The sequence below is a fragment of the Tasmannia lanceolata genome, unplaced genomic scaffold (assembly GCF_043159265.1).
Source record: "Tasmannia lanceolata isolate RefF3 unplaced genomic scaffold, GAP_Taslan_0.1 ptg000020l, whole genome shotgun sequence".
In the NCBI taxonomy this organism is placed as follows: Eukaryota; Viridiplantae; Streptophyta; class Magnoliopsida; order Canellales; family Winteraceae; genus Tasmannia; species Tasmannia lanceolata.
This window is the reverse complement of record NW_027518697.1, coordinates 3,790,898-3,815,765: the sequence shown is the minus strand read 5'-3', so window position 1 is coordinate 3,815,765 and position 24,868 is coordinate 3,790,898. Positions and strand designations below refer to the sequence as shown.

General features: G+C 36.7%; 3 protein-coding genes across 6 annotated transcripts in view; all 3 read right to left on the bottom strand.

Annotated features, from left to right (window-relative positions):
* Positions 1 to 1,154: 1,154 nt before the first annotated feature.
* LOC143854989 (ferredoxin--NADP reductase, root isozyme, chloroplastic-like) lies at positions 1,155 to 7,111 on the bottom strand. The gene is made up of 5 exons (XM_077365141.1): positions 6,919 to 7,111; positions 6,287 to 6,343; positions 3,787 to 4,119; positions 2,779 to 2,998; positions 1,155 to 1,828 (listed from the first exon to the last, which is right to left on the bottom strand). Exons 1-5 carry the CDS (start codon positions 6,940 to 6,942, stop codon positions 1,329 to 1,331), a joined length of 1,134 nt encoding a protein of 377 aa, XP_077221256.1. The 5' UTR covers positions 6,943 to 7,111; the 3' UTR covers positions 1,155 to 1,328.
* Positions 7,112 to 8,977: 1,866 nt separating this feature from the next.
* On the bottom strand, positions 8,978 to 14,771 carry LOC143855008 (RNA methyltransferase family protein). 2 transcript variants are annotated; one of them, XM_077365166.1, is made up of 3 exons: positions 13,914 to 14,771; positions 10,578 to 10,803; positions 8,978 to 9,354 (listed from the first exon to the last, which is right to left on the bottom strand). In XM_077365166.1, the coding sequence occupies exons 1-3, from the start codon at positions 14,670 to 14,672 to the stop codon at positions 9,344 to 9,346; spliced, it is 996 nt and encodes a 331-aa protein (XP_077221281.1). In that variant the 5' UTR covers positions 14,673 to 14,771; the 3' UTR covers positions 8,978 to 9,343. The 2 variants fall into 2 exon arrangements, with proteins under 2 accessions (XP_077221281.1, XP_077221280.1); XM_077365165.1 differs by having other exon boundaries at positions 10,558 to 10,803; positions 13,914 to 14,770.
* A 1,981-nt stretch (positions 14,772 to 16,752) lies between these two features.
* Positions 16,753 to 24,868, bottom strand: part of MOS14 (ARM repeat superfamily protein) — a 36,088-nt gene continuing 27,972 nt past the window's right edge. For all 3 annotated transcript variants that reach the window (XM_077363407.1, XM_077363408.1, XM_077363409.1), the window contains 10 exons: positions 24,172 to 24,295; positions 23,926 to 24,007; positions 23,751 to 23,839; positions 23,594 to 23,668; positions 23,415 to 23,469; positions 21,403 to 21,522; positions 21,227 to 21,319; positions 20,935 to 21,080; positions 17,841 to 18,018; positions 16,753 to 17,572 (listed from right to left, as the gene is read on the bottom strand). In XM_077363407.1, the coding sequence (XP_077219522.1) occupies positions 17,291 to 17,572; positions 17,841 to 18,018; positions 20,935 to 21,080; positions 21,227 to 21,319; positions 21,403 to 21,522; positions 23,415 to 23,469; positions 23,594 to 23,668; positions 23,751 to 23,839; positions 23,926 to 24,007; positions 24,172 to 24,295 (1,244 nt within the window). In that variant the 3' untranslated portion in view covers positions 16,753 to 17,290. The remainder of the gene's footprint in view (positions 17,573 to 17,840; positions 18,019 to 20,934; positions 21,081 to 21,226; positions 21,320 to 21,402; positions 21,523 to 23,414; positions 23,470 to 23,593; positions 23,669 to 23,750; positions 23,840 to 23,925; positions 24,008 to 24,171; positions 24,296 to 24,868) is intronic.

Sequence of the window (24,868 nt, the reverse complement as noted above, 5' to 3'; positions counted from 1 at the left end):
AAGTTTCTTTTTCTTTTGACTGGAACGTTTCAAAACACGTTTCTTAGACGGTCTGAATTGACTTATCCACGTGTGCATTTTTCCTTGAAAAATATGCGAGTGTATATATTGTATGAAAAATAGATACACACAAAGTACCATATGGAAATGATATTTTCATCCCCTTTTCCAGCATTTTCACCTCTTCTTGTTTGTAAAATACTAAAACATGCAGTCGTTTTCTTTTTTCTTTTTTCTTTTTTTTTTCATAAAAGCCAAACAAAAGGGAATGGAAATGCTGCCATAAGGGGGGGTGTCTTGGCAGACAGGAAGGGGGCATTTATCATCTTCCTTTATGTGAGGACATTTAGTAAGGCTCCATTTCTTTCTAAAAGCAGTTGGCCGACATAAACATGTAAAACTAAAAGGCAACCCCTCCCCCGTGTGGGAGTATCATATCAATTCCCTTTATAACAAAACCACTGGTGTTGGTCACAAATATGAAAAAGAAAAAGGCTAATAACCCTTAAAACTAATGGTAAAATCTCTACCATTACAGCATTACCATGTGTGAAGAAAGGACATGTCAAATGGCAAGGAAATAGAAAGAAAACCTGTGATATGGGCATGCTGAATTTAGCATGTTCCCTCTCTCTGGATGACTCTAGACCTTTGATCGTACAGTAATCTAAGAAGACAATGGTGATAGCAGGCAGTCATAATTTGTGCAGAAGCTAAACACCAAATCAAATTCCTCTTCTGAAAAGGTCAAAAAACAAATTACTCAACCCAGACCAAAATGCCTAGCACTCTGAGAATGGCCTGAATATCCTCAACAATCACAAATCAGAGTGTGAAACGACCAGTTACTCCAAAAGCTTAAGCTGTTGGAGTTGGTGTTATTTAATCATTTATACTTCAACACTCCCCCTCACGTGTGGCCCCTTCTTTTTTTTGGGTTGGCCTCCCCCTCACGTGTGGCCCCTCTTTTTTATGGGCTGGCCTTACTCGTAGACTTTTAATATCGAGGAGTTGTGAGTATTGAACCCAGAACCTGTTCCTCTGATATCCATGTGAAACAACCAATTATTCCAAAAGCTTAAGCTGTTGGAGTTGGTGTTATTTAATCATTTATACTTCAACACAAAGAGTTTCCTGTCATCAAGAAAATCACATGCAAACACTCTTTTTTCTCAAAAACTTACACTTTAATAACAGAGTACAGATAAAGAGGAACAGCTAGTAAAGCTTACATACATGAATTGCTGATAAATAGATCAAATGCCATAATAAGTGAACAAAGAAATTACCATTTCATTGAACTGGCACCCATCAACCAATATCAAATATCAATAGACCTCAACATGCCACTGCTTGTTCTTCTTAAGCTGTGAGTGTTTTTCCTCCCAGCTCTCCCCTCGCTGCTCAGCAACTCTCTTCAGTGTCTCTTGAATCCCTGGCATCATCCCTTTTAATCCACAAAAGTAAATGTGTGCGCCTTCATCCAAGAGCTTAAAGATCTCATCACTGTATTCCTCTATCTTGTCCTGAACATACATCTTCCCCCCATTCTTGCTCTTCTGTTCCCTGCTAAGTGCCCGGTCATATCGGAAACTATCAGGGTAGTCCTGAAGGTATTTGGTGAATTCATCGTCATAGAGGAGGCTATCAGTGTTTGCTACCCCGAGGAAGAGCCATGCGAGACCACCAAACTTGAACGTGGGGACAGATTCCATAAACATGCGGCGGAGGTAGCCTCGGAATGGGGCCACACCAGTTCCAGTGGCAATCATGATGTGGGTGGCATTAGGGTTGTCCTCTGGCAACAGCATCACCTTGCCAGAGGGACCTGCATCAATGTAGAGAAACTCAATTACTGGAAGTGGCAAGAAGTAGACTCTGGACCAGCGATTAGAAGTGCAAAATAAGCTCACTGGAGGAAGAAAAATAAATTAATGTGAAGTTTAAACTAGTCTAATGAGCAGGAATGAACAAAAAAATTTCACTGGTTCCAAAGCTTTTTTTTTTTTTTTAATGAATAGTGGTTCCAAAGCTTATTCTATCAAACTAAAAAAGGAAATTATGAACTAATGAGCCAACGAATAATTTTGTGCTCTAAACAAAAAGAAAAATAAATCAATGTGCAGTTTAAATTACATAATTTTAGAGCTTATTTGTAATAAACAAAATGGTCTGCCTTAACCATTGTGAGTTTGTAGCCCAATAGGTGAGTCTTAAGTACTTCAACCAGTGGTTCGAGCTATAGTGAAACATAAAAGATAACATTGCATACTCAATACCATTACAAAATTCAAGTTATAGTGAAACATAAAACATAACATTCGAACAATTACAAAATTCAATCTTCAAATTAACAGGCTCAACTAGGAAATTGGCCATCCAAAATTCCAAATTCCAAGTTTGACTGGGCTGAATCAATGAACTTACTGATTTTATTAAAGGTTAGCCCACTTGATCATTTAAGAGCGAATTTTTTACAAAATTGGAGTTTGGAATTGTTATTTTATTATCATAGATGAGCCCGCTTGCACCAATCCTCAAATCTCAACTTCTACAGTTTGAAAAAAATACTCCCAAGTCCCGACCATCACCAAAAAGTGAAGGATCGGATATTGGTATTTTATTATTAGCCAGCTGAGTCAGCTGAGCTCCTAGCTGATCAGCAAGTTTTTGTACATAAGGAAAAACAATAACAAAATAAATATTCCTTTCGTCATTCATAAGAATCCAACAGTGGGTTGTCTGTTCTTATTATCCTTCTAGACACTAGTCATGTACCTGTGATCTGGACTTTGTCTCCAGGCTTTGAGTTGCAAAGAAAATTGCTGCAGATACCATTCTTTGAGGGATCCTCTTTTCCTGTCTCTGGATCATAATAAACAGCACGTCGAACACATAAACTAGCCGTCTTTCCATCAAATGAGTCTCCATATCTTGTCGATGCAATTGAGTAAAGACGAACATTGTGGGGAGTCCCTGGTTTCTTAGGATTTTCACCCTGCATGAACTCAAATAAAATAAGAAAGCTTGAATAGAGAATGAAATTGTTATTAGGAAGAAAAAATAATAATAATTCCAAAAAAGATAAACTAAGGTTTCATCATCATGTGTCAATGTGTGTCCAACATATGCATTTTTTTAATATCGTGTGCATTTGGCATATGTCTTGCATAATAACTTAGTTCAATTGGCAATACGCAATAAACTTGAGAGTACACACACAGACTATACACATAAATAAAAGGCTAGATACTTATGCATATATGTACATAGAGGGCTGGTATAGACTATAAACACCCTTAATTTTAGGAAGACACTCGTGTCGGTCAGTCCTATAACTAAGAAAAGTAATTCAAACATGACAATCCGACAATGTGTGAAATGCCAAATTTTATAGGCGTAAATACCAACTCCCTATATACACATACATACATATATAATATACATATAAATATATATTACATACACACACACATACATATATTTATATATATCACTAAATAGAGGAATGATAGAATGAAGGGCACCCTTGCAAAAACCAGCTTCAAGGGCGCCCTCATTGGTCAATTTCAGCAAAGTGTGTTTACGATGGTGCCGAAAAAAGTGGATAGCGCCATAAAAAGTGGAATTGTTTTCACTTTTGCTGAAATTGACCAATGGGGCCGCCCTTGAAGCTGGTTTTTGCAAGGGCGCCCTTCATTCTATCATTGCTCCACTAAATAATAACTGATTATGTGGTGTGGCAAGATTTTCACAAAAGAACGTACAGTGACAAAAATAACTTACAGGAGGAATTACACCATAGCTCTGTCCTTCCCAGTAGGGAACATTCCCACCATGGTCAATAACAATATGGCATGTCTCACCAGGAGCTTTTGGGCCAACAATCCTCTCGACAGAAACAATTTTTGCCGTGTAAGGTTCCTTGGGCTTGTATAAATTGAGAGGAGGTTGATTGGCATTCTCAAGTTCTAGAGGCAAAACTGTGACTTTGGTTCTGCTGGCTTGTTGTACAGACATGGATACTCTGTAACACTGTCTTGACGGTGCATTCTTGGTTTTCAAATCCACATATGGGATCTGTGTCCATGATTTATCTTGGAACCTTAGATTGTGTGTCTGCAATAGAATAGAAAAATGTACACTTGAGAATTCAATAGAAACTTCTGAAAGTATATTTTTTACAAAGAGATGAAAAAATTATTAATAAATTAAATTACAATGTAAAAGCCAAGAGCCTGTGCTTGGAAAGAATCTAACATATGCTTCTCAGAGAGAAACTGATATAAGGTGACTAGTAACTCAGAAGGAGCATATACAAAAGTTTTAAAAGAAATCGCAAGTCAAATTAGTAGATAAAATCATGAATATAAATGTAAACAATTGAAGTTCAATCGCAAAAATGCTATAAAAAACAAGCCACAACCACCAGGTCCATACAGACGCTTTCAAGAACTAATATAGGTAAAAGGCTGCTCCAATATCAGCTATTCGTCTCAATGACAATCAACTTGCAATTACTTGTTCATAAAATCATGAAGATGAAAGGTAGCTTCAATGTAATGACTGTAATGACTAAAATCTAGCAAGCACCATAGGATTCTGCATCCAATGTTAAAGTGTAGCTAAGTTTAGGGTAGCAAATGATTCAGTCATAACCATTGTTTTAGTTGAGTATGCCATTGATCATTCATCAAATTTTTTGGAAATAAGTTCTAATATGTCAAGAGGGTCTATGCACAACCCCTGGAAAGCCACAAAAAAAGGTAGTGTTAAGAAGCAAAGAATCCATTGCAACTATAAACCAAAATCCCAAAGAGAAGTGTCATACGGTGACAATTTAGGGATTTACATGGGAGGTGTATCCATTTTCAGATGACATGTTTCCATGTTGAAGGACAACAACCATGTTCTTTCCCCTGCCACAGCTCAACAATGAGTAGCCTTCTGAGATCACAGATTCATATCACCCAATTTATTTGCAAAGATATCCAAGATTTGTTTGCATCTATCTAGGTATATAAATAAATCAGTAAATCAGTTTAAAATTTTCAATAAGAAAAAGAAAACATCAGTGTTTCCAGCAAACCCTGGGAATGTTTGAAGTCTGCAGTAACTAGTAACATCTGTGCAGGCTGCAAATCAACTAAATTGTACTAACTAAATGTGAAGATGAAAGTTATCTATAGATTCTATACTAAAAAAAAAATGGCAGTTTCAAAAGACCCCTTGACAGCTTTATTTTCTACTACTCTAATGATGAATATGTTCAAAACTTCACACAGTTAACTTTTAATAATTCTAAATTTCAATCTCTTCACTTAACCATGTAATCTACTTATCTTTTATTCTTGCCAATTTACAAATAAAAATCTCTAGCCAACTGACAAAGAAATCTGAAAAGAAAAGAAAATTAAAAAAGAAAAAAAATCTGAAAAAATATTAACATGGTATCCGTGTTTACCTCAAACTTACATTTCTAAATCTTACATTCAGGTCTATTATCTAATTAAATACAACAACCACAAACCACCTCAAATTGCATACTACCACAAACCACCTCAAATTGCATTGTTTAAGTGTGCATAAGAAGGCTTGAGTACTGACATGATGACAGATCCAAAAGATACCTTACCAATTATATTTTCCACTTTTCTTCTATTCGATGATTCAACCCCAAAATTTTGATGATTACTTCCATGTAATTTTTTATATCTTCCCACATCCCTTTCCTTATTTTATATCTTCCGCCTCTCTCCATCCAACCATCAAAGAAAGAAAAACTTGCCAAAAGGGAAAAGTTTCATTTCTTTTTTCTTTCTTTTTTTGAAATAAGAAAAGAACCTTATTTTCTTTGAATTATAAAAAGAAGAGAGAAACTTATTAAAAAGAACAGTCGTCAAGAAACAAGAACATGGTACTTCTTTTTATGTCAATATTTAAACTATTTGCATTTTTTCATGAATATGTTTCCATTTTTTTTCACCCAACTCTCACATTTCTTATTACCCTGCATTTCACATGTTTAGCAGACAGGTAATAAACTAAAAGCAACCACTACCTGTACCAGCGATTGAATATAAGCATAATATAATCAGCGCGTTCAACGTAAACACAGAGCAGAACACCAACTAGCAATTTTATAATCTTTGCACATCAAAAAAAAAAAAAACATATATGAAGTAGAAAAGTAAAGGACAGAAAAAAGAACTACACATTAAAAACCTAATATCATCAAATATGTAATGGAGCCCAGAATCAAAGTTCTTTAGCAGCAAATAAATACCTTAAATCCATATCTCCTTTGAAATGTATCGGTGCCTAATGGCACAGATAAAGTAGACTGCAAGCAAATCACTTCTCCATTAGAATCAATTCAAGAAAGAATCACTTCAAAAGATTAAAACAAAAAGGAAAAAAAATCTGAAAAGTAATTCTAAAACTACTGCTCTTTTATTGGGGAAACGATGGACAAATCAAAATAGGAGAAATACGAAGCACGTTCATCATCATATATATATATATATATATATAACACATTTAAAGGAACATAATCGTGAACTGAAACTTCTAAACAAGAAAAATCAGAAAATTCAAGAAAAAAATGAACTGAGAAAACATATCAAAACCTGAAAGTTATTCCTTTCCGCATTAAAATAATTTTTTAAAAAGACAAATAAATCAGAATAAAAAACAAAATTCCTTCAAAAGATGCTGAAATCGAGCGCATGATAGAAGGAACAATGAAAAAAATCGAAATCAGTGAAATCCAAAGCAAAACTATCATGATCATCATCATCATCATCATCATCATAACAAATGAATCTTACGAAACATAAATTTTCTATCAAACCTAAAAATGGAGACCAAAAAATCCAAGAAAGAGCAGAGAATCCAACGAAATATGGATTGACTAACCTGAATTACTGACAAATGCGCCATGATCAAGCCGAAGAAATCAACAGATTTGAATCAAGAAAGCTAGATTCTCGGAGAGAGAGAGAGAGAGAGAAAATAAAAATCTAGGGTTTTTTATAGGGTTAGGCAAATCACATGCAGAAGGGAGAAGCAAATGCGTGTGATCCCTTCCAATTAGTACAGGCTTTGTTGTTGTTGTTGTTGTTGTTCTACTTCTAATTTATATTTAATTTGTTTGAATTTACGAAAATACCACTGGCTTTGGGGACCACCAAAGGCCAGATTTACCTTCCAATTAGTACTGGCTTAGTTGTTGTTCTACTTCTAATTTATTTAATTTGCTTGACTTTACGAAAAGACCACTGACTTTCGTGAGCACCAAAGGCCAGATTACCTTCCAATTACTATTAGTACTGGCTTAGTTGTTCTAATTTTATTTAATCTCTTTGAATTTACAAAACTATCACTGACTTTATGTAATATTACTAATGCCTTCACCTGAAAAGGGTTGGCAATGTTTTGCTGGACTTTCTTATTTTCTAGTACGAACTGTCCAACTCCCTCCACCAACTCTCCTGTGTAGGCCTCTCAATGGACCTAGACGATCCGATCGATGGATCCTTCGGGTCCGACTCTAAATGTGTGGGAAATAGACATATTGTGGGTCCATTGTTTGGTTGCCAATATATAGACCCGGGTAAAAAGTGACCGCGCGGGTCCACCCGGCCCGCCTGTAAATTACGGTCCGGGTCACCAATCAGTTACTTTTTCTATGTATGTTTTTCCTTCATTGTCATAACTTTTGGTTTTTCTTTGTAATTTTTTTCTGTAATTGTCATATTTTAGAACATCTTTTCAATTGTTTCCCCTTAATTTTTTTACTTTAGTCCATTTTTGGGTAATTATTTATTACTATTATTTATTACTAGCCACCTTTTCACAAATCGTACTTCTGCCGAATCTTTGCAGTTTGAACCATGCGACAATAAGACAAATCTCTCAAACAGTTAACATAAATGGTTGGTGAAGGTGGCCAGCAAATCCCTCTACAAATAAAAAAAATCTTAAAAAATATGTCAAATATTCAGGTGACCCGCGGGTCCAAGCTCAAGCTTAGTGACTCGTAAAATTTTCCGGGTCATTTTGACCCGGCCCATTTGACCCGGACCCGTACAGGCCGGGTCAAAACCGGCCCGGCCCGCCCGTTTACCAGGTCTACCAATATAGCATGGAAACCCCTGGACTCTCTCTCTCTACATTGGGAAATATAACGCTACTTACCACTATTCTACCAGGTAAGTTCTATGTAAAATCATCCTCCCTACGGACTACTTACACCAGTTACCAAGCTTTTAAGTCCATATTTTATTCTAAAGCCCTGTTTGTTTTATATTCTGAGAATCGATTTTGAAACCAAAATTGATTATTGGACTCAATTTTTTGGAATTTAAGAACCGGGTGTTAGCCCAAAACTGATTATTGGTCTCAAATTTACGTTTAATTTTGAGTCCAATAATCAGTTTGGGACTAACAATTGCTTCTCAAAATCCAAAACAAACAGGGCCTTAGTACTTTGAGCGTGTAAAGATAGCCCTTCAAAGGAGAGCAAGTCATCAACAATGAAGAGCAAAGATCAAAGATGAAAAGAGGCCGTAAAGTAGTGCGCTTTTGGAAAACAAATTCAGTTGGAACGCCGGTAAAACAAAATTTTACAAAGTTTAGAACACACTGACATTAGGGCAAAACTTTGTTTTATAGTCCTTTTAATAAGATTAGAAGAGGCCATAATAGAAAATTCTACCCCTTCTTCTCTTTACCTCTTTTACTATTTTTAGCATTCAAGTGCAAGTAGAGAGCCCCTGTCAACTCTTCTAACTGTAATCACAGTGGAACCTCAAATCCCTGGTTCTTGACAAAGAAAATATTAGTAGTGCAAATTTGATGAGGATTTTATGCATTATTAGTAGGCTCATTACTAATGTCACTCCTTTTTTTCTTTGCATTTTCTAATTGTCCTTTACATGCTTCCGAAAAAAAAATCAAGATCCAATCAGAAAAATGAGAAACAGAGATAAGAATGTCATTTCAAAATAGGAGAGTGAACATGTCAATTCCACAAAATTATATAAATTTCTACAAATTCACCATTACCCATAAAATTTAAACTCAGGATGATATTAAAAATCCGGAGAATTTCTTAACAGAACCATAGATTTCTTGTCTGTGTAAAATCTTGTGTATCCATCGCAACTCTGCCAGGTCCCTGCATGATATTTACACCTCTTCCTAGCCAAAAAGGAACTTTTAACGACGGAATCCAGTAACAAAACGTTGGATTCCGGCAAAGTCAGAAAATATTTTTACATCACGAAAGTTGTTTTTTGAATTGCTGTTCATAATATCTGCAATAAATTCAGATTGCTCATCACCATTCGTCTGCAACAATAACAAAAACAAACAATAATTATTTATCCATCATGCTCAGAAAACAAAAATAAATGTAGTAATATATAACAGATGGTGAAGAAATCATGAAACAACAACATGCTAATATGTTCTCTCCGACAAATAGTCAAATATATCCAATTTTTCCTCTCTTTTCTTCTTTTTGGTATTATTTATGTAGTATATTTATATATAGTTCATGAATTTATTAAAAAAAGTTAGCTCATAGACTTTTTTCTAGACCAAATGCATTTAGGAATTAGATTTTACTGAAAGGGGAAAAGGATGTTAGTCCTCTGATTACCAAAGTTGGTGTCCAACCCAGTTTCCATTTGACCAGTCATCCATCGGGGCCCAATACGGATGGGTGATTGCTCAAATACCTTACCAAATTAATGGTCTCAATTGTTAGATCAATGGTTCTGTACCTGCTAAATGTGAAGCACAAGCTTACATTCTATATATAAATGAGGAAGACGTTAAGGACAGCGATCCAACATGGGGTCGGAATGCGCATTCCCATTTTGAACAGATGATCCAACCCTTGATCAATATAGCCATAATTTTTCAGGTTTAGGATGTAGTGTAAATATTCTTGATGATTTATAGCAGACGGGGTCTATGTTCGAGGCGAGATGGGCCCACTGTGCAGTCGGGTGTGGCCCGATAGGTGTACAGCTCCAATCACCAAACACATTCCCATGCATGGTAGAAAGGGGTGCTCCTAAGATTGATACATTAGCTGTCCTCATAGAAGCTCTTGGATTTAAAACTCCTTTCACACGCCCAAGTCAATAAAAAAATTGACCATGTCAATCATCGACTCATTTGAGTCTAACTCCCTTTTACCTTGGTCGAGTTCTCGTCCAAGTTCGAGTTTTCAAACATTGGATTCAAGTGCAAAAGCTCACAGGACATGGTGCATGCAACTGATGAATTAGTCTAACATTATATACAGGTCCATGCTCCAAACATGCACCTAATTGCCCTATATTTTAGCTGATTGGGTAAATTTGAGATGGAAAAATTAAACATATATAACGCAATGAGAAGATGCAGGAATAGAAATTTCATCGCATTGCAAAAAGAATATTAGAGAAAGATCTTGGTGCTTTGTATAGTTCAAAATATCACGCATAGTCGTCATTTCAAGGATAAGAAATGGAAATGGAAATGGAAATGGAGATGGATTACCTCAAAAGCAAAGAACCCACCAGGTCTCAATGCTGAAGCAGATGCTTCACTGAGATGGAGAAGGTCGTCTAAGCCATCCTCACCTCCATCTAGTGCGATTTTTGGTTCATGTCTACCAACTTCTGCTTGCAATCCAGGGATTTGATTACTTGGTATATATGGTGGATTACTAACAAGACCTGCAAGCTTGCCTTTAACATCACGCAGAGGCTCGAACCAAGATCCTTCCCTTATCTCGATTTTATCCTAAACATAAACATGTAAAGCTGGAGCATCATGGAATGCTAGTGAAATAATCAAAGGAAACAAGATACTAAGAGATAAGAGCATCTCTAATTTATAAAGTTGGAGTTTTTAAGTGTCAAATAGATCTTCATCACTTTTTGATAATTACCAGGGTTTTGAGGGTTTTAGTGCATTGCTATAGTTCCCGTATGGCCGCAACCCGACTATATACCATGGATGCTCCATTTTTTATGAAAATCAAACAAGATTGTTGCACACAAATCAACCACATTCCAAGAATGCCCCTTCTAAAGATAAAACCCTCTTTAGTGGACTTATAAACCACATTCCAAGAATGCCCCTTCTTAAAGAATTAATTCCCAAGTGATTTTATATCACAAATCCAACAACGTGCATGCATGGTTTTAAATTTCGGCCGAAACGTTTCGTTTCGGCCGAAATATTTCGGTTTCGGTGGAAAACGAAACGAAATTCACAGTGATTCGGAAAAGTACCAAATTTCGCCGAAACGTTTCGGAAATTTCGGCCTAAACGTTTCGTTTCGGTAAAATTTCGGTGAAATTTCGGAAATCTCGGTGAAATTTCGGAAATTTCGGTGAAACGTTTCGGTGAAGTACAAAATTTCACCCGAAATTTCGGAAATTTCGGTGAAACGTTTCGAAACCGAGATTTAAAACCTTGCGTGCATGTGCCAGAGTTCACAAGATATTCTACCTATATGAAGAACAAGCTTGTGTGTAAGGAGTAACACTGTTACTCATTTCTGATCAACAATTCAACGTTCAAGCAATGGGGTTGATAAGGATGATATGCACAAGGAAATACTGATAGTATGATCTACCTCCTGGTTGTATAATCAACAACACAGAGGAAAGGTTATACTCAACCAATCAATTTGTTGGTTGTGCGGCATGACTGTTGTATAGGTATATGGCTTACTCACGGGCCCAAGCATTTCTGACCAGGACAATCAAGGGTTTAGTCTTCTCAACCTGAGATGTTTAATTATTATTTGAAGCAAATTATCAGCATTTCTTTTGAATGATATACCAAATGGAATAAACATTTCAATTTTGTTCCACTGAATCCCTAAATCAGCGAACTGGACTAAAAGGAAAACCAGATTGAATTTTGAAATGGTTACTTAAAATCACGGCAAATAATTGTGACTCAGTACAAAAGATAAATAATCATACGATTCATTCGAACTAATTTCTACTCAAATGATTTCCTTTTTCTTTTTTTAAAGTTCAAAAGACTTCCTATTTGTCACTCTCTTTATCTCTCATTTCACCATGAGCAGACACTGATTTTTTCCCCTTGTAACCTAGCATGTTGGAATCTAAAGGTTTTAGACTGAGTAGGACTAAGACAGCATATATGGAATGCAACTTTAGTAATGTAAGGACGCAGGACGAGGATGTAGTAAATATGACTGGACAGGAAGTACCTAAGAGGGACATCTTTCTCTATCTTGGTTCAATTTCACATAAGGAAGGAGAGATTGAAGATGATGTTAACCATAGAATAAGAGCAGGTTGGTTGAAGTGGAAGCTTGCCTCAGGAGTTTTGTGCGACCGTAAAATCCCTACCAAGTTGAAGGGAAAGCTTTATAAGACAGTTGTGAGGCCAACCATGTTGTACGACTTAGAATGTTGGGCCACTAGGAAGCAGCATATGCATTAAATGAGTGCAGCGGAGATGCAAATGCTTAGATGCATGTGCGGCCACACTAGGTTAGATAGAATTAAAAATAAAGACATTCGTAAAATGGTAGGAGTGGCACCAATTGAGGAGAAGATGAGAGAGCACCGCTTAAGATGGTTTGGACATATCCAACGTAGGCCTTTGGATGCTCCTGCGAGAAGAGGCAACTCGTGCCAAATTGATGGAGTAAAAAGTGGTAGGGGCAGACTGAAAACAACTTGGGTAGAAACAGTGAGGAAAGACTTGATAGCTAGGAACATAACAGAGAACATGACCTCGGATAGGATAGGATAGGATAGAATGGAAGAAAATGATCCACGTAGAAGAACCCAACTAGAACCAGGATTAGAGCCAGGTAGATTCTTTTTACCTTCTTCATGAATTTTTTCTCAAGGATTCATTTAGCCGACCCCAACTAGTTTGGGACAAAGGCATTGTTGAGTTGAGTTGAGTTGAGTAACCTAGCATGTTTCTCAATTAGTAGGTGATAAAGAAAAGAGACTTTAACTGGAACAGAAAAAACTCAAATCTCTTGAACACAAACTTTACTCCTGTGGCAACAAGACATAAACCAGACCTTGGGAAAATAACAAAGAAAGGGTAAAAAGCAACGCACCGTGCATAAAATTTTATATGCCACAAAAACCACAAAATTAAACAAGAAATCTAACCAGCAAACAAATATACTCACTGGTACAAACCCGACTTTAAGTCAGGAAAAAATCAAACAATGAACAAAAGCCATAACCACTAACATGAAAAACAAGCTTTCCTCTCAGATTAAAACTGAATTTTGCCAGGAACCAAAAATAAATGCAATCATGGAATTGTAAAGTTCACTGAGGAAGGGTATTGTATAAGCAAAATATCAGAAAAAAATAAAGAACCCAAAAACATTGACATGAAAAACAAAATAATCCTTCAAGTTCACACAAAATCCAATTCTTCAAGAATAGAAAAGAAAAGCAAAGGTAATCTTCCCAAGGTAGAAACAACAAATCAAAACACAAAAAAAACAAACTCAAAATCACAATAAGCAAACCAGTCTACTCAGTCACATACAAATCCCTTCTAACAACGAACAAAATGTAATCTTTGTATGTTAAAATCAACAAAGCAAAACAAGAAAGTATGCACTCAAATCTCTAGCCTGCAAGCCAAAGTACACATTGAGAGAAAACCCAAATGAAAAAAAGCACCATTTGACTTGTAAAAATATCAAATTCAAAGCCTAACCGCAAAATTCACTAGCCTGCAAGCCAAAGTACACATTGAGACAAAAACCCAAATGAAAAAAGCACCCTTTACCCTGTAGAACAAAACCCAAATAGAAAAAACACCCTTTGTCTTGTAGAAATATCAAATTCAAATCATAATCACAATATACAACAAAATACACTAACCTGCAAACCATACCTCTGAACATTAAATTCAGCCACAGATACCGCTACCGGGCTCAAATCAGTCCCAATAACCCTCCCTCCACCCCCCAAAATCCTCCCAATCCCTATCCCAATTGCCCCGCTCCCAGTCCCCAAATCGGCCCATAAACCCTCTCCCATCAACCTCTCCTTCATAACCACATCCCTCACCATATCCACAATCTGTTCAGTCTCAGGTCTAGGGATCAAAACCCCTTCTTGAACACTCAAAACCAAATCCCTCCAATGCTCACAACCCACAATATACTGAAAAGGCCTTCTCTTTTCAATCCTCTCCTCCCATAAACTATAAAGTTCCTCTAAATCAGCCCTTAGTCTTACCATACTTTCATTTTGAGCTGAACCCAATTGGGAAATTACTGAAAAGTCCTCAACAACATCTTCCAACATCCATTTGATCTCTCTGCATAAAAGTTCAGTGTCAGGGCCGTTATCATAGGCTAAGAACTTGGAGCCCACTGAGAGGGCAAGATTTTTAGCCCAGTCTTGCCATTTTTGGAGGTTTTCTAAAGTAGTAGAGCTTGTTGGAGGCCTTAGAAAGAGGGGAATTTGGAGTTTTGATGAAATGGATGAAGAAAGAGGGGGAGATGATTGTGAGAAGAGACAAGGGTATGAAGTGGGCCTATTAAGCTGATTGGAGAAAGGTGGTTTTGGGCGTGTGAATCTGAGAAAAGAAAGTGAAAAGGTAGAACGGGTGATTCGTGGGATGCACCAATTCATCTCTCTCCCTCTCTCTCTGTCTCTGTCTCTGTCTCTCTCTCACTCTCTCTCTCTGAATGATTAAGCAACCAGTGATATGAAAAATTTTGTTTGAATTTTATCCATAGCATGGTATCTTTTTTCTTTCCTGGGAAAAATACAAACTAATCCTTCAAAGTCTCACTCTTAGACTTTTTAGTTTTTACCGTCGTTAGCATGAAGTAGACTTCCTGACTTTTCACCCTATTGTTCAAAATTCATCAAAGCACCTCTAACAGTTTTTTCATTCCCATCCACCCTGTCACATAATAAGCATTATCAAAAACTAATGGGTGTCATTGATGAATTTGCCGGGTTATCGTTGAAAATGTCAGAAAGTTGAGGAAGTGTATTGCATTTTTCCCTTCTTTCTTCAGGTGTTTGATGAAAAAGTTTTACAGGAAATGAGAGGTTAATATGTTAGGAAATTTTCCAGTTTTGCAAGAAATTTTTTTTCCCTTCTAACCAAACATGTTAGGAAAACAATATCAAGACTCACTAGAGTTGGAACTGTCCACATAGCCCTGCTAATACGATTACTGCTAGCAAAGCAATAGCATATTTGTTAATTCCCATTCATTTTTTTTAGCAAAACCTCAACCCGACCCGACCCAAGTTGCACCCCTAGAGTTTTCTCATTCTCCACACCTAAGAATGCAGAAGAATCCCTTTAAATAATGGTTGCCAAACACAGCTTTTATTGGCAAAACCAAATGAGGATTTCATGGATCAAAGAGGGTAGATCATCTTTGATCGAGGTTCTCTCAGTGACAATTGGCTAGACCTGTGGTCACCGATGATATTTGATGAATCTAATCATGCTTGTCAGTCCCAAAAAAGTGGCAGTTAGGAAAGAGCCCAATCACCACCACGTTTTTATATTTATCTAGCAATTTACCCACAACTGCAACAAAAAATGATAGGCGCTACCCTACGGTGACGGTAGAAAATGAGTTTACCAAACACTAGAAAATTCATTTTTCATGGAAAAAAATCCTCCAAGATTTTGCCTTTAGACAGAAAAAATATATATAAATAAAACAACAATCCACATTTATCAAGAAGACCCAGGCAAATCAAGGAGATTGTCTTATGGCCCATGGGTGAGAACTTTGGTGTATGACCCATAGGACTTGCATATAAAATGATTGGGATCATTGAAAAAGTAAACCTGAATTGTACTTAAGTCATCTAATATAAAGGCTACTACTGATGTTGGCACTACCACGTTTTAACAGGTAAAGGAAAAGGGCTGAGACAGACCATGCTAGATTTTCAGAATCCGGAGGTTCTATAAAAAATCTTTTCATTCATTCTTAAAAAATTTTGGGCCCAAACCAGCACCAGTATGAATCGGCTCAGCAAGAGACTGAAATAGGCCATAATTGGGTCATCTAAATCATTCATTTGTTACGCCCTAAAACATAGGCACGGCCAGTATATAAAACATCCACAGATCGAAGGGTTAAAATCATCCAATGTAGAAGATATTTGGGGCAAAACCTACATAAGTCAGACCCCAACAAATAAATGGTTTAGACCACCCAATTATGTGGGCCCCACTATTTTTTTTGGCATCACAGATCAATCATAACTCTTCATCTAGGCCCTGATTAGATTGCAGGAAAAAATATTTCTCGTGGAAAAATCTTTCCCGAGGCATTTTTCCTCGTTTAGAGGGAAATGATATTGCTATAACTTGTTTAGAGAGAGATAATTATAAACTTAAGGTCCCTCTAAATAATACTTTAACTTTTGTAGTTCAAATTACATTTTTCATTTGCAATCAAACAATGGAAACCCAGGTATGGAAGTTTTCTTTTCCAAACTTCAACAGAAAATTCCTGCAATATAAACAGGGCCTTAGATCAATTGTTTGCAACCAGACAAACAAATATTTTTGGAACTGATATCCGCACTGCCATATTTTGATAATGGCACTACTTTGTTTTACACTGAGTAGTGTCATTATCAAAATATGGGCAGGCAAACCACAAAACGAGGAGGTCCCACAAGTCATCAAGGTTGTACTAACATTTCCAAAATCCATTGCCAATTCTCCTGCTCAAACAATAAGCACACGTTAACACTGCATAATAACAAGGTTCAAGGCAACTAGAACTAAATAATTTTAACAGAAAGTTACAAAAGGGGAGAAAAGAAAAGAGCACATCCAAATAAACAAGGTTTTGTTCTGCATCAATGAATAATAAATAGCCTCATGAAACAAAGAGATCGAACACTTGGACCTTTGAACCCACAAGATGGAATTGAGAAGCTGGAATCTTCTATCCACAGTGCTGATCTCACACTGAAAATGTAAATTCTTTGGAATCTCTTCCTCCTTACTGTAACATCGATTGATTAAGGTCACCCTGGACGAATCCCGGTAGCTTAATCCAAATGTACAATGCCTCTATTCATTCCCTTCCCTCTTTATAAATTGGGGGGAGATTATGGGTTTTTTTCTTCTCAAAGAGATCACCTCGTATATAAAAATATGAAGCCATCACTCGGTCTATCCTGACTAACATGATAATACACACTCACGGGTGAAGTCCCAAGAAAAAGAAGTTCCTCATGATATCTCTCAAGAGCTTTTAGGATGATACAGCCGTATAATTCAAATCAAGAGGTCTCAAAGCTCCCTGAACTATTTCTTGGACTGTTCTGTTACGACGACAAACATCTGAAAGCTCTTCAATGGGAGCCGTGAGGGCAGAAATACTAGAGCCCAATGCCGCCTCGTTCAATGCATTAAGAAAGCTCAAACGCTCAACCTCTGTCAAAGCAGTTGATGGGATTAATGAGACACTTCCCTTTGCCCAGTCCAACACCTTGATGCCATATGCGCCTGTTAGTGCCCGTAGCACGTATGATACCTGAGGAGAAGGACAAGGCCATATTTCAATACAGGCAAGCACGAGATTTTTTTTGTAAGGCAAGCAGGAGTGGTCTGGTATATTGCACATGAAAATGATCAGTTTTACAGTTTATGATGAGCAAATGGTCAGACTGTAGCAAGTGTAGTGCCTAGTTTTTTAACAAGGGAAACTGCCTATGCGGGCCCCATTTGATGATGAATGCATGAATTGAGAAATGTGGTGTATTAATCTTTTCCAAAACGTCATGAAATAAGTGAAATTTTACCTCTTCTAATCGAGAACTTGGGAGAGCCCCTGTTAATGAGGCTATCAAAATTCTAGTGAGACTTGCACCTCGAGGAAGAACCACACTATCAATGATAGATCGATACTGCTCACCCGCATGAGAGTTCGCAAGATCGAGGATATCAGATAAAAATGTCAATATAGAATTGCAGGCTTCTCTGCACGAACAAGGAGATATTGCAAGAAAGTTACTAGCAGATATATGCTGCCTAATAAGTAAGCAATACGAATTTATGTAACAAGTAACAAAAAAAAAGATTTATTTACGACATAGTTGCCTGATTTGCAGTATGCTTCAGCTTTGATTTATTTCACAGTTCACAGTTGGTGATATAGTCAGTCAACCAGGTTCATATGTCTCGAATCCATTGGTTTGCCAGATCATTTGCTTATGGAACTAGTTCCTAATACAGAAAGTCTCTGAAAGTAGATGATTTTTAAAAGCTTCATTGTTTTGATTTTTAATAAGTCTAATGCTTAACAACATAGTAATTTGTGATTTGTATATTTAACATATTAAAAGTTGCATATTTCTTAGCATTTAATCATGTTGATAGCCTTATAGCTATTTATATTCCTCTTCCTCAACTTTCTGGGATTTTTCTGGAATGATTACTAAAGCGACTATGTCCAATTTCTCTGCATACTATTATGTCCATATATAGGATAGCCGATAACAAAAATCATAATTTGCAGAGAAACTCATGGAAAATAAAAAACAATAAACAGCCTATATTTTTTCCTTATCAAATTATTTTTTTGCTCTTTTGAGTCCATTATTCCATCTTCTTTAATTTAATGATATTTGGAGGATGGAACCTTATTCAAAAGGATAGCCCAAGGTAGACAAAATTCTCAACAGTGGTCAGTTATTTAAGAATAATACTTACGCCAACTTAGTATGGTATACTTCATATATTGTGATGGAAACAATGAAATTTCTCTTCGTGCTTTTATTTACCATCCTTGAGCTCATACAGTAAGACATTTACTCTATAATATTATTTAACGTTTTTTGGCAATTTGGTTATTCCTTGTCTAAAATTTTGAACATGCAGGACCTAACATAAGTTAAAAAGTAAAGCTTTAGGGGGCGCATGTATACTTTTAACAGGAATCATGTGGGTCATCTAGCACACAGGAAAGCCAAAAATTTTAACGGAGTTGCTGCTAACACGCCCAGATACTCATATAGAGCCAATTTATCATGTTTGACACTATACCGATATTAGCACCAGATATTTCATGTATAATTCTGTTGGTTGAATTAATCATCAGTCTCGAATCAGTATGGTAATCTCATTGAATTAATTAACATCACTCTTGTTTATTGGTGTTGTACATGCTACTGTTGTACATGTTGCAATTTAAATTCTGAGTATTCTGAGTATGTGTCTTGCTAATGCAAGCCAAAATATTATAAATTCCTTTTCTACTTATATTAAGTTAAGCTTCTACATTTTTTTATTTATAAATGTGCTGTCATATTTCATGATTTGAGACCTCCGCATCCGTTTCCATATCTCTAGGTTCATATCTGTATAGTTGTCAAACTCTTACAAGTCGTACGAGTCAACTCTCGAGTCGACTCGAGTTGCCGGGATTTCGAGTCGACTCGCCCATGCGAGTCGCCTCTGTCGAAAACTCTTACAAGCCATCTGGTGACTCTTACGAGTCGCTCCGAGTCGAGTAAAAAATATATGACTCTTACGAGTCGAATCGATTCATTGGGCCTGGGCTTTCTTGCTTTGATGGTTGAAAACTTGGAAGTAGTAAAACTTAATTATTTTTGTTCATGCAAGTTACAATCATGTAGTTATTTACTAGTAAAATGGTGGGCCCCACGCCAAATAAACATGAGATGTAAAATGGCGGGCTCCAGTCAAATGCATAGGTTTGGGTAGGGACGGTGGACAACACCTTGTCAATAACATTAGGGGTAAAATGGTGGGCCCCACTTTCTGCATTGGTTTGGGTAGAGACAGTGGGCCCCACGAATCCTAAGCATGCTCATTAAATATTGGGCCCCACCCCATCATAGCATGAGGTGTTAAATAATTAGTCCAAACCATTCAAAAAAAAAAAGTCGGTCCTACGGTGTATGCATGGGTTAGGATAGAGTTGGTGGGCTCATCGGATCAAGGGTAAAATAGTGGACTCTACCCATGCTATTCTTGGGTATAGAATATGGGCTCCACCCCACCCCATCAAAAGATCAATACATGATGCAGGGGAAAATACTTTCCATGGAAAACTTTTTCTGGAAAAGGTGAATGACATTTGGAAAGTTATGTGCTTATGGATAGATAGATATTTTTGGCTTAGTGCTTTATCTATGTGCAATTGGGTTATGTTTTTTTTACATGTTTCATCATTTGAGATATAATGATATTTTTTTCAACTACATTTCTACTCTTTTCAAAAACTCTTACGCGTCACGAGTCGAGTCGAGTTGAGTCACGAGTCATAAAATTAAGAAATCGAGTCACGAGTCTAGTCACGGGTTGACAACTACAGACATATATGTATATCATGGTATGAGTCGCCCTTTAAGTTTCAGAGTGACCCTATTCCAGTCATGGTTTACTAAGGTTTTCTTATCCAGTCTTTCAAATTATTGGATGGGTTTATGCTGGAGTTACTCTCCCGTTGTCAAACTGAGATATTTGGAGGGCTCCTCCTTGAGGTTGACCACGGGGACTTCCACTGATGATGATGGTGGTGGTGAAGCTGCAGAATGGGATTACTTTTGAGGAGGTTGGTTACCCTAAGTCTGGATAAGGGTAATTTCAAAATCAGTATGAGATGGTTATAAGGGACTCTCCCACTCTTGATAGAATGTTCCTAGAGTCTGGGACATTAAGTAGATTGTATTCAGTTCTGGTTAAATATATCTGGAACAAGGATAGAAAAGGAAACTCACAAACCATGGAGTATTAGTATGAAGTTTTGGAATTACATACCTAATTTGTAATTTTGTTCCTTAAGAAACTTGATCACTTCATTTTCATAAATCTCTTTATTTCAAAAAAAAAAAAATTTAGGGTGAAAAGAAAAAGGACAAGAGGCAGTACCTGTGTTGTATAGTAATCCCAATCATTGAACAATCAACTAATGACGGGAAAATAGAGGAGGGAACAAATATATGAGGACAATAACGAATACACCTCGATGCCAGCAAAAAACAGTCATCTGCGATATCTGGTCTAGCAGTAAATTCCTACAATAAAATAGATTCAACTAGAATCAATATCCACTTGAGCATTAAAAGGTGATATATCCTCTAGTTCCCAAAAAAAATAATAAAAGGTGATATATCCTTTTGTTCCTTGAACCATAACTCAATGATGAAAGCCGTCGAAATACCTGAATTGTCTTCAGAAGATGTGTCGTATGACTAAAGAGTGACTCAATTAAACTTCTGAGGTAGATTGCACAAGATGGGTCAGACCCAAATATCTGCTAGTTAAAGATAGCCATAAATTATTCAAGAGAAACAATAAAAACAACTTCCTAAGATTTTCAATCTGAAAGAAGTGAACCTTTATGACTTCACTAGAAAGATAAAGAAAACATGGCTGATGGTGTTGTTGATATAAGCCTTGGATCTCCTCTAGCATCACTCCGATCGTGATTCCCATGAATTTTCCAGAGGTTCTCACCTTAAAGACAGTAAATTTTTTTAATGAAAGTGATTCTAAGGTCGCAGACAAGAAATCGGCATACATCCAACAAATTATGATTCCTGTTCCCTTTGGGAATTATAGGAATATGCTTCTGAGCTAGTAAAACTAGGTAGGTGTCAGATTTGAAAGATAAAATTAATCACATGTCCTATTGGAAATGACCATATCAAAAAGCGCAAATCTGTAACCATGAAAATGCAGTCTTGATCTAATGATTTGGCAGACAACCAGAATAAAATGCAGATCAGCTTCTTAATTAGGGATTTGCTAGGGACCATCGGAGAAGGCATTTCGCCGTCCGGCTGTTGCATGAGAGAGCAGCCACATAGGCTCACTTTTCAACAGATTATGTCTTATTTATTTAATTCATCTGAGGTGGCTGCTCTCTCATGCAACAGCTGGCCCGCGAAATGACTTCGGTGATGGTCCTTAGCAAATCCCTCTTAATTAAAATTACCAAAAGCCACTTCTAAAAAAATTAAGCAACATTACAAGCACAAAGATTTTGGTGTATGAACGCAAATCATCTATTACAAAACCTTCACAACTGGGGCAGGAGCAAAAGAGGAATGGGAACATAATCCTCGATATTGGGATAGAGTAGCAAGAGCTACTCTATATGCATTTGGTATTAATATATACCAGATATACACATTTAAAAATGAATGCATGTATGTAACCAACGTGATATTTATGTCTCATTGTTTTTGTACCAACCCCTCAATCTAGATCATTAGTTCGTCCAATTCATTGGAAATCATGATAGCTGGGGAAAGATAAGAAAAAAGAATAGAGGCGTATTAAAAATTGTGATAATCAAGGAAAGATAATAGAGGTGTATAATAGTTATTACACTTGTGTGTCCACAGATAACTGCATTAGCTATTACACTGCATATGTTTGACATATTAATTTACACACACAATGTCTGTTTGTGTCCACAGATAACTGCATTAGTTATTACACATCATATGTTTAATGCATTGATTTACATTAGCTTTAATATTGATGTGCGTAAACTGTATATAAAATCTGCTTATAAGACTGAGATTCAAGATATTCCAACCATATGGGCTCTGAAATCTTGAACAGATGCTTCATTGTGGCAAAATAATTTAGTTTAACAACTTGAAACCTAGAAGAATTTTGACTCGTGTTTGCCTGATCTTTGAAAATTGGGAAAGCTTAATTGAGTACTCTGAAAATTCAACCAAGTTGTAGGCTTTATTGACTTCTGTTAACTTACCAACTTCTCCAAAAGCTTAAGTTATTGGAGAAAGGCGTTATTTATCTTTTATACTTTAACACTCCCCCGCACGTGTGGCCCACCTGGCAAACACGTGGCACATGTGGTCTCACTTCGGGCCTACCATCGCATGTGGATTTTTTATATCCGAGAGGTTTGAACTCGAGACATTTGGCTTTGATACCATGTTAACTTACCAACTTCTGCAAAAGCTAAAGCTATTGGAGAAGGGCGTTGTTTATCTTTTATACTTCAACAACTTCAATGACGTGCATATAGATAAAAACTCAAGTGGACCCCAAAACAAATTTGGGTTCTGCTACAATTCTTTAAATCTTAGGGTTAGGATCATCCTATGGAGAAGATTTTATGGGAACACCCTATTTACTACAGGGCCCAGTAAATGAATGGTTTGGATCACCCAAACAATGTGGCCCCACTCCATTTGTTTAAAATTAAGATCTTTCAATTTCCATATTGGAATGAATGGATAATATATTTGCAGAGAATGTAAAGTGTAAACGGTTAAGGCAATTGACTGAAACACTGTGCAGGATAAAATGATTGGATGCCTAGAATTGCTGTAGCAAATTCAGTGAATAGCATGGTTTAGAATACTCACGGCATATTTGCAAGCACGGCATAGAGCCTCCATGGTTCGCATGTCCCAAGCACGACTACACGAACATTAAAAAAACACATTCAGGATAGATCAGAAATCTCCTAACCTATGACATTCATATGAACATGGAAAATCCTATACGACAAAGAGAAGATTTCATAGTTGTTACTAATCCTTACTGATCAAAGATGGCTTTGAAAATCGGCCATAGCCTTTGAATTGCATCAGCCACAGCTTCAGGGTGATTTACATACCTAAATTGGTTCCATCCACACAACTGAGAACTACTTTAAAAAAACAATAGGGTTGACATCTATTAAAGTGGATGCTTGGTACCTAAAGATATTTGCAAGTCGTTCAATATGAATAGTAAGCTGACGTGCAATTACTTGCTGCAATGATCCTGAACCTTGATTAATGATTTCCTGCATTCCAGGATAAGAAAAATTCTGTTGTTAACCACTAGTAGCAATAATAATCAAATCTTATGAAAATGATAATAATTAATAACCTGTAGAGGAGTTACAACAGGAAGGCATAACATCTCCAGGGCCTTCTTGGCATGGTCCGGTGGAAGTTCTGTAATAACCATACTGCAACAAGCAGGATTTTTAGATCATATCTACAAAATTATCAAACCACAAATTACATCATTTACTCAAATACCCATTACTCTTTTTTTTTAAAGAAAAAAAAAGGTGAATTTTTCAAGCACTTTCCAGAAGGATGAATGTTTGGGTTATAGAAAAACAAGTACCTCAACGCTTCAACCAAATGTAATGAGTCATCAGCAGGGAGTTTATAGCTCCCATCCCCACTGATCGCCAGACGGTAAATATGGAAAAGACCATCCAATGATCCACAGAGCTTTTTACGGCAATCTAGTCATTGGAAATTAAAACTTTCTTACGTAAAGGTAACTAGAAAATTCCATTTCAAAAAAAAAAGAAAACTAGAAAAAGTTCAGCGTAACTAAATGGTTTTAAACACAATTGCTAACATATGCATCTGCTTTACGTATATGTGATCACTAAAAAAAGGGCGGCCCAATGCACGAGGCTTTCGCCATTGCAGGGTCTGGGGAGGGCTAGATGTACGCAGCCTTAATCCTGCTTTGCAGAGAGGCTGTTTCCATGACTCGAACCCATGACCACCAGGTCAAATGGAGCGACCTTACCGTTGCGCCAAGGCTTGCCCTCTATATGTGATCACTTCCACTAGCAAAAAATAAACATACCCTAATTATCTCGTCAGCATAAATTTAAAAACATTCAAGTACACAATCGCCTTGTTTACTATGATATGCTGAAGAAAAAGTTAATGTGGTTTAGCATTCAATTTAACAATCGTCTCCCAATCATGAAGTAACCATTTCCGTGATATAGAATCCTTCAGAGCATTTAAAGCAAAATATGTAACCAAGATGCAAATTAATTTTTTTTAGTGTGGAATGG

Excerpts from the sequence above, each read along its gene's own strand:
- LOC143854989 (XM_077365141.1), bottom strand. The coding sequence starts at position 6,942 with ATGGCGCATTTGTCAGTAATTCAG. Across the intron at positions 4,120-6,286 it reads AAAGGAGATATGGATTTAAG|ACACACAATCTAAGGTTCCA; the intron begins GTATTTATTTGC and ends ATTCTATTGCAG. Across the intron at positions 1,829-2,778 it reads AGACAAAGTCCAGATCACAG|GTCCCTCTGGCAAGGTGATG; the intron begins GTACATGACTAG and ends ACATTGATGCAG.
- LOC143855008 (XM_077365165.1), bottom strand. The coding sequence starts at position 14,672 with ATGAATTGGTGCATCCCACGAATCACCCGTTCTACCTTTTCACTTTCT. Across the intron at positions 10,804-13,913 it reads TTCAGAGGTATGGTTTGCAG|GATAAAATCGAGATAAGGGA; the intron begins GTTAGTGTATTT and ends GTTTATGTTTAG. Across the intron at positions 9,355-10,557 it reads GTGGGTTCTTTGCTTTTGAG|ACGAATGGTGATGAGCAATC; the intron begins GTAATCCATCTC and ends TTATTGTTGCAG.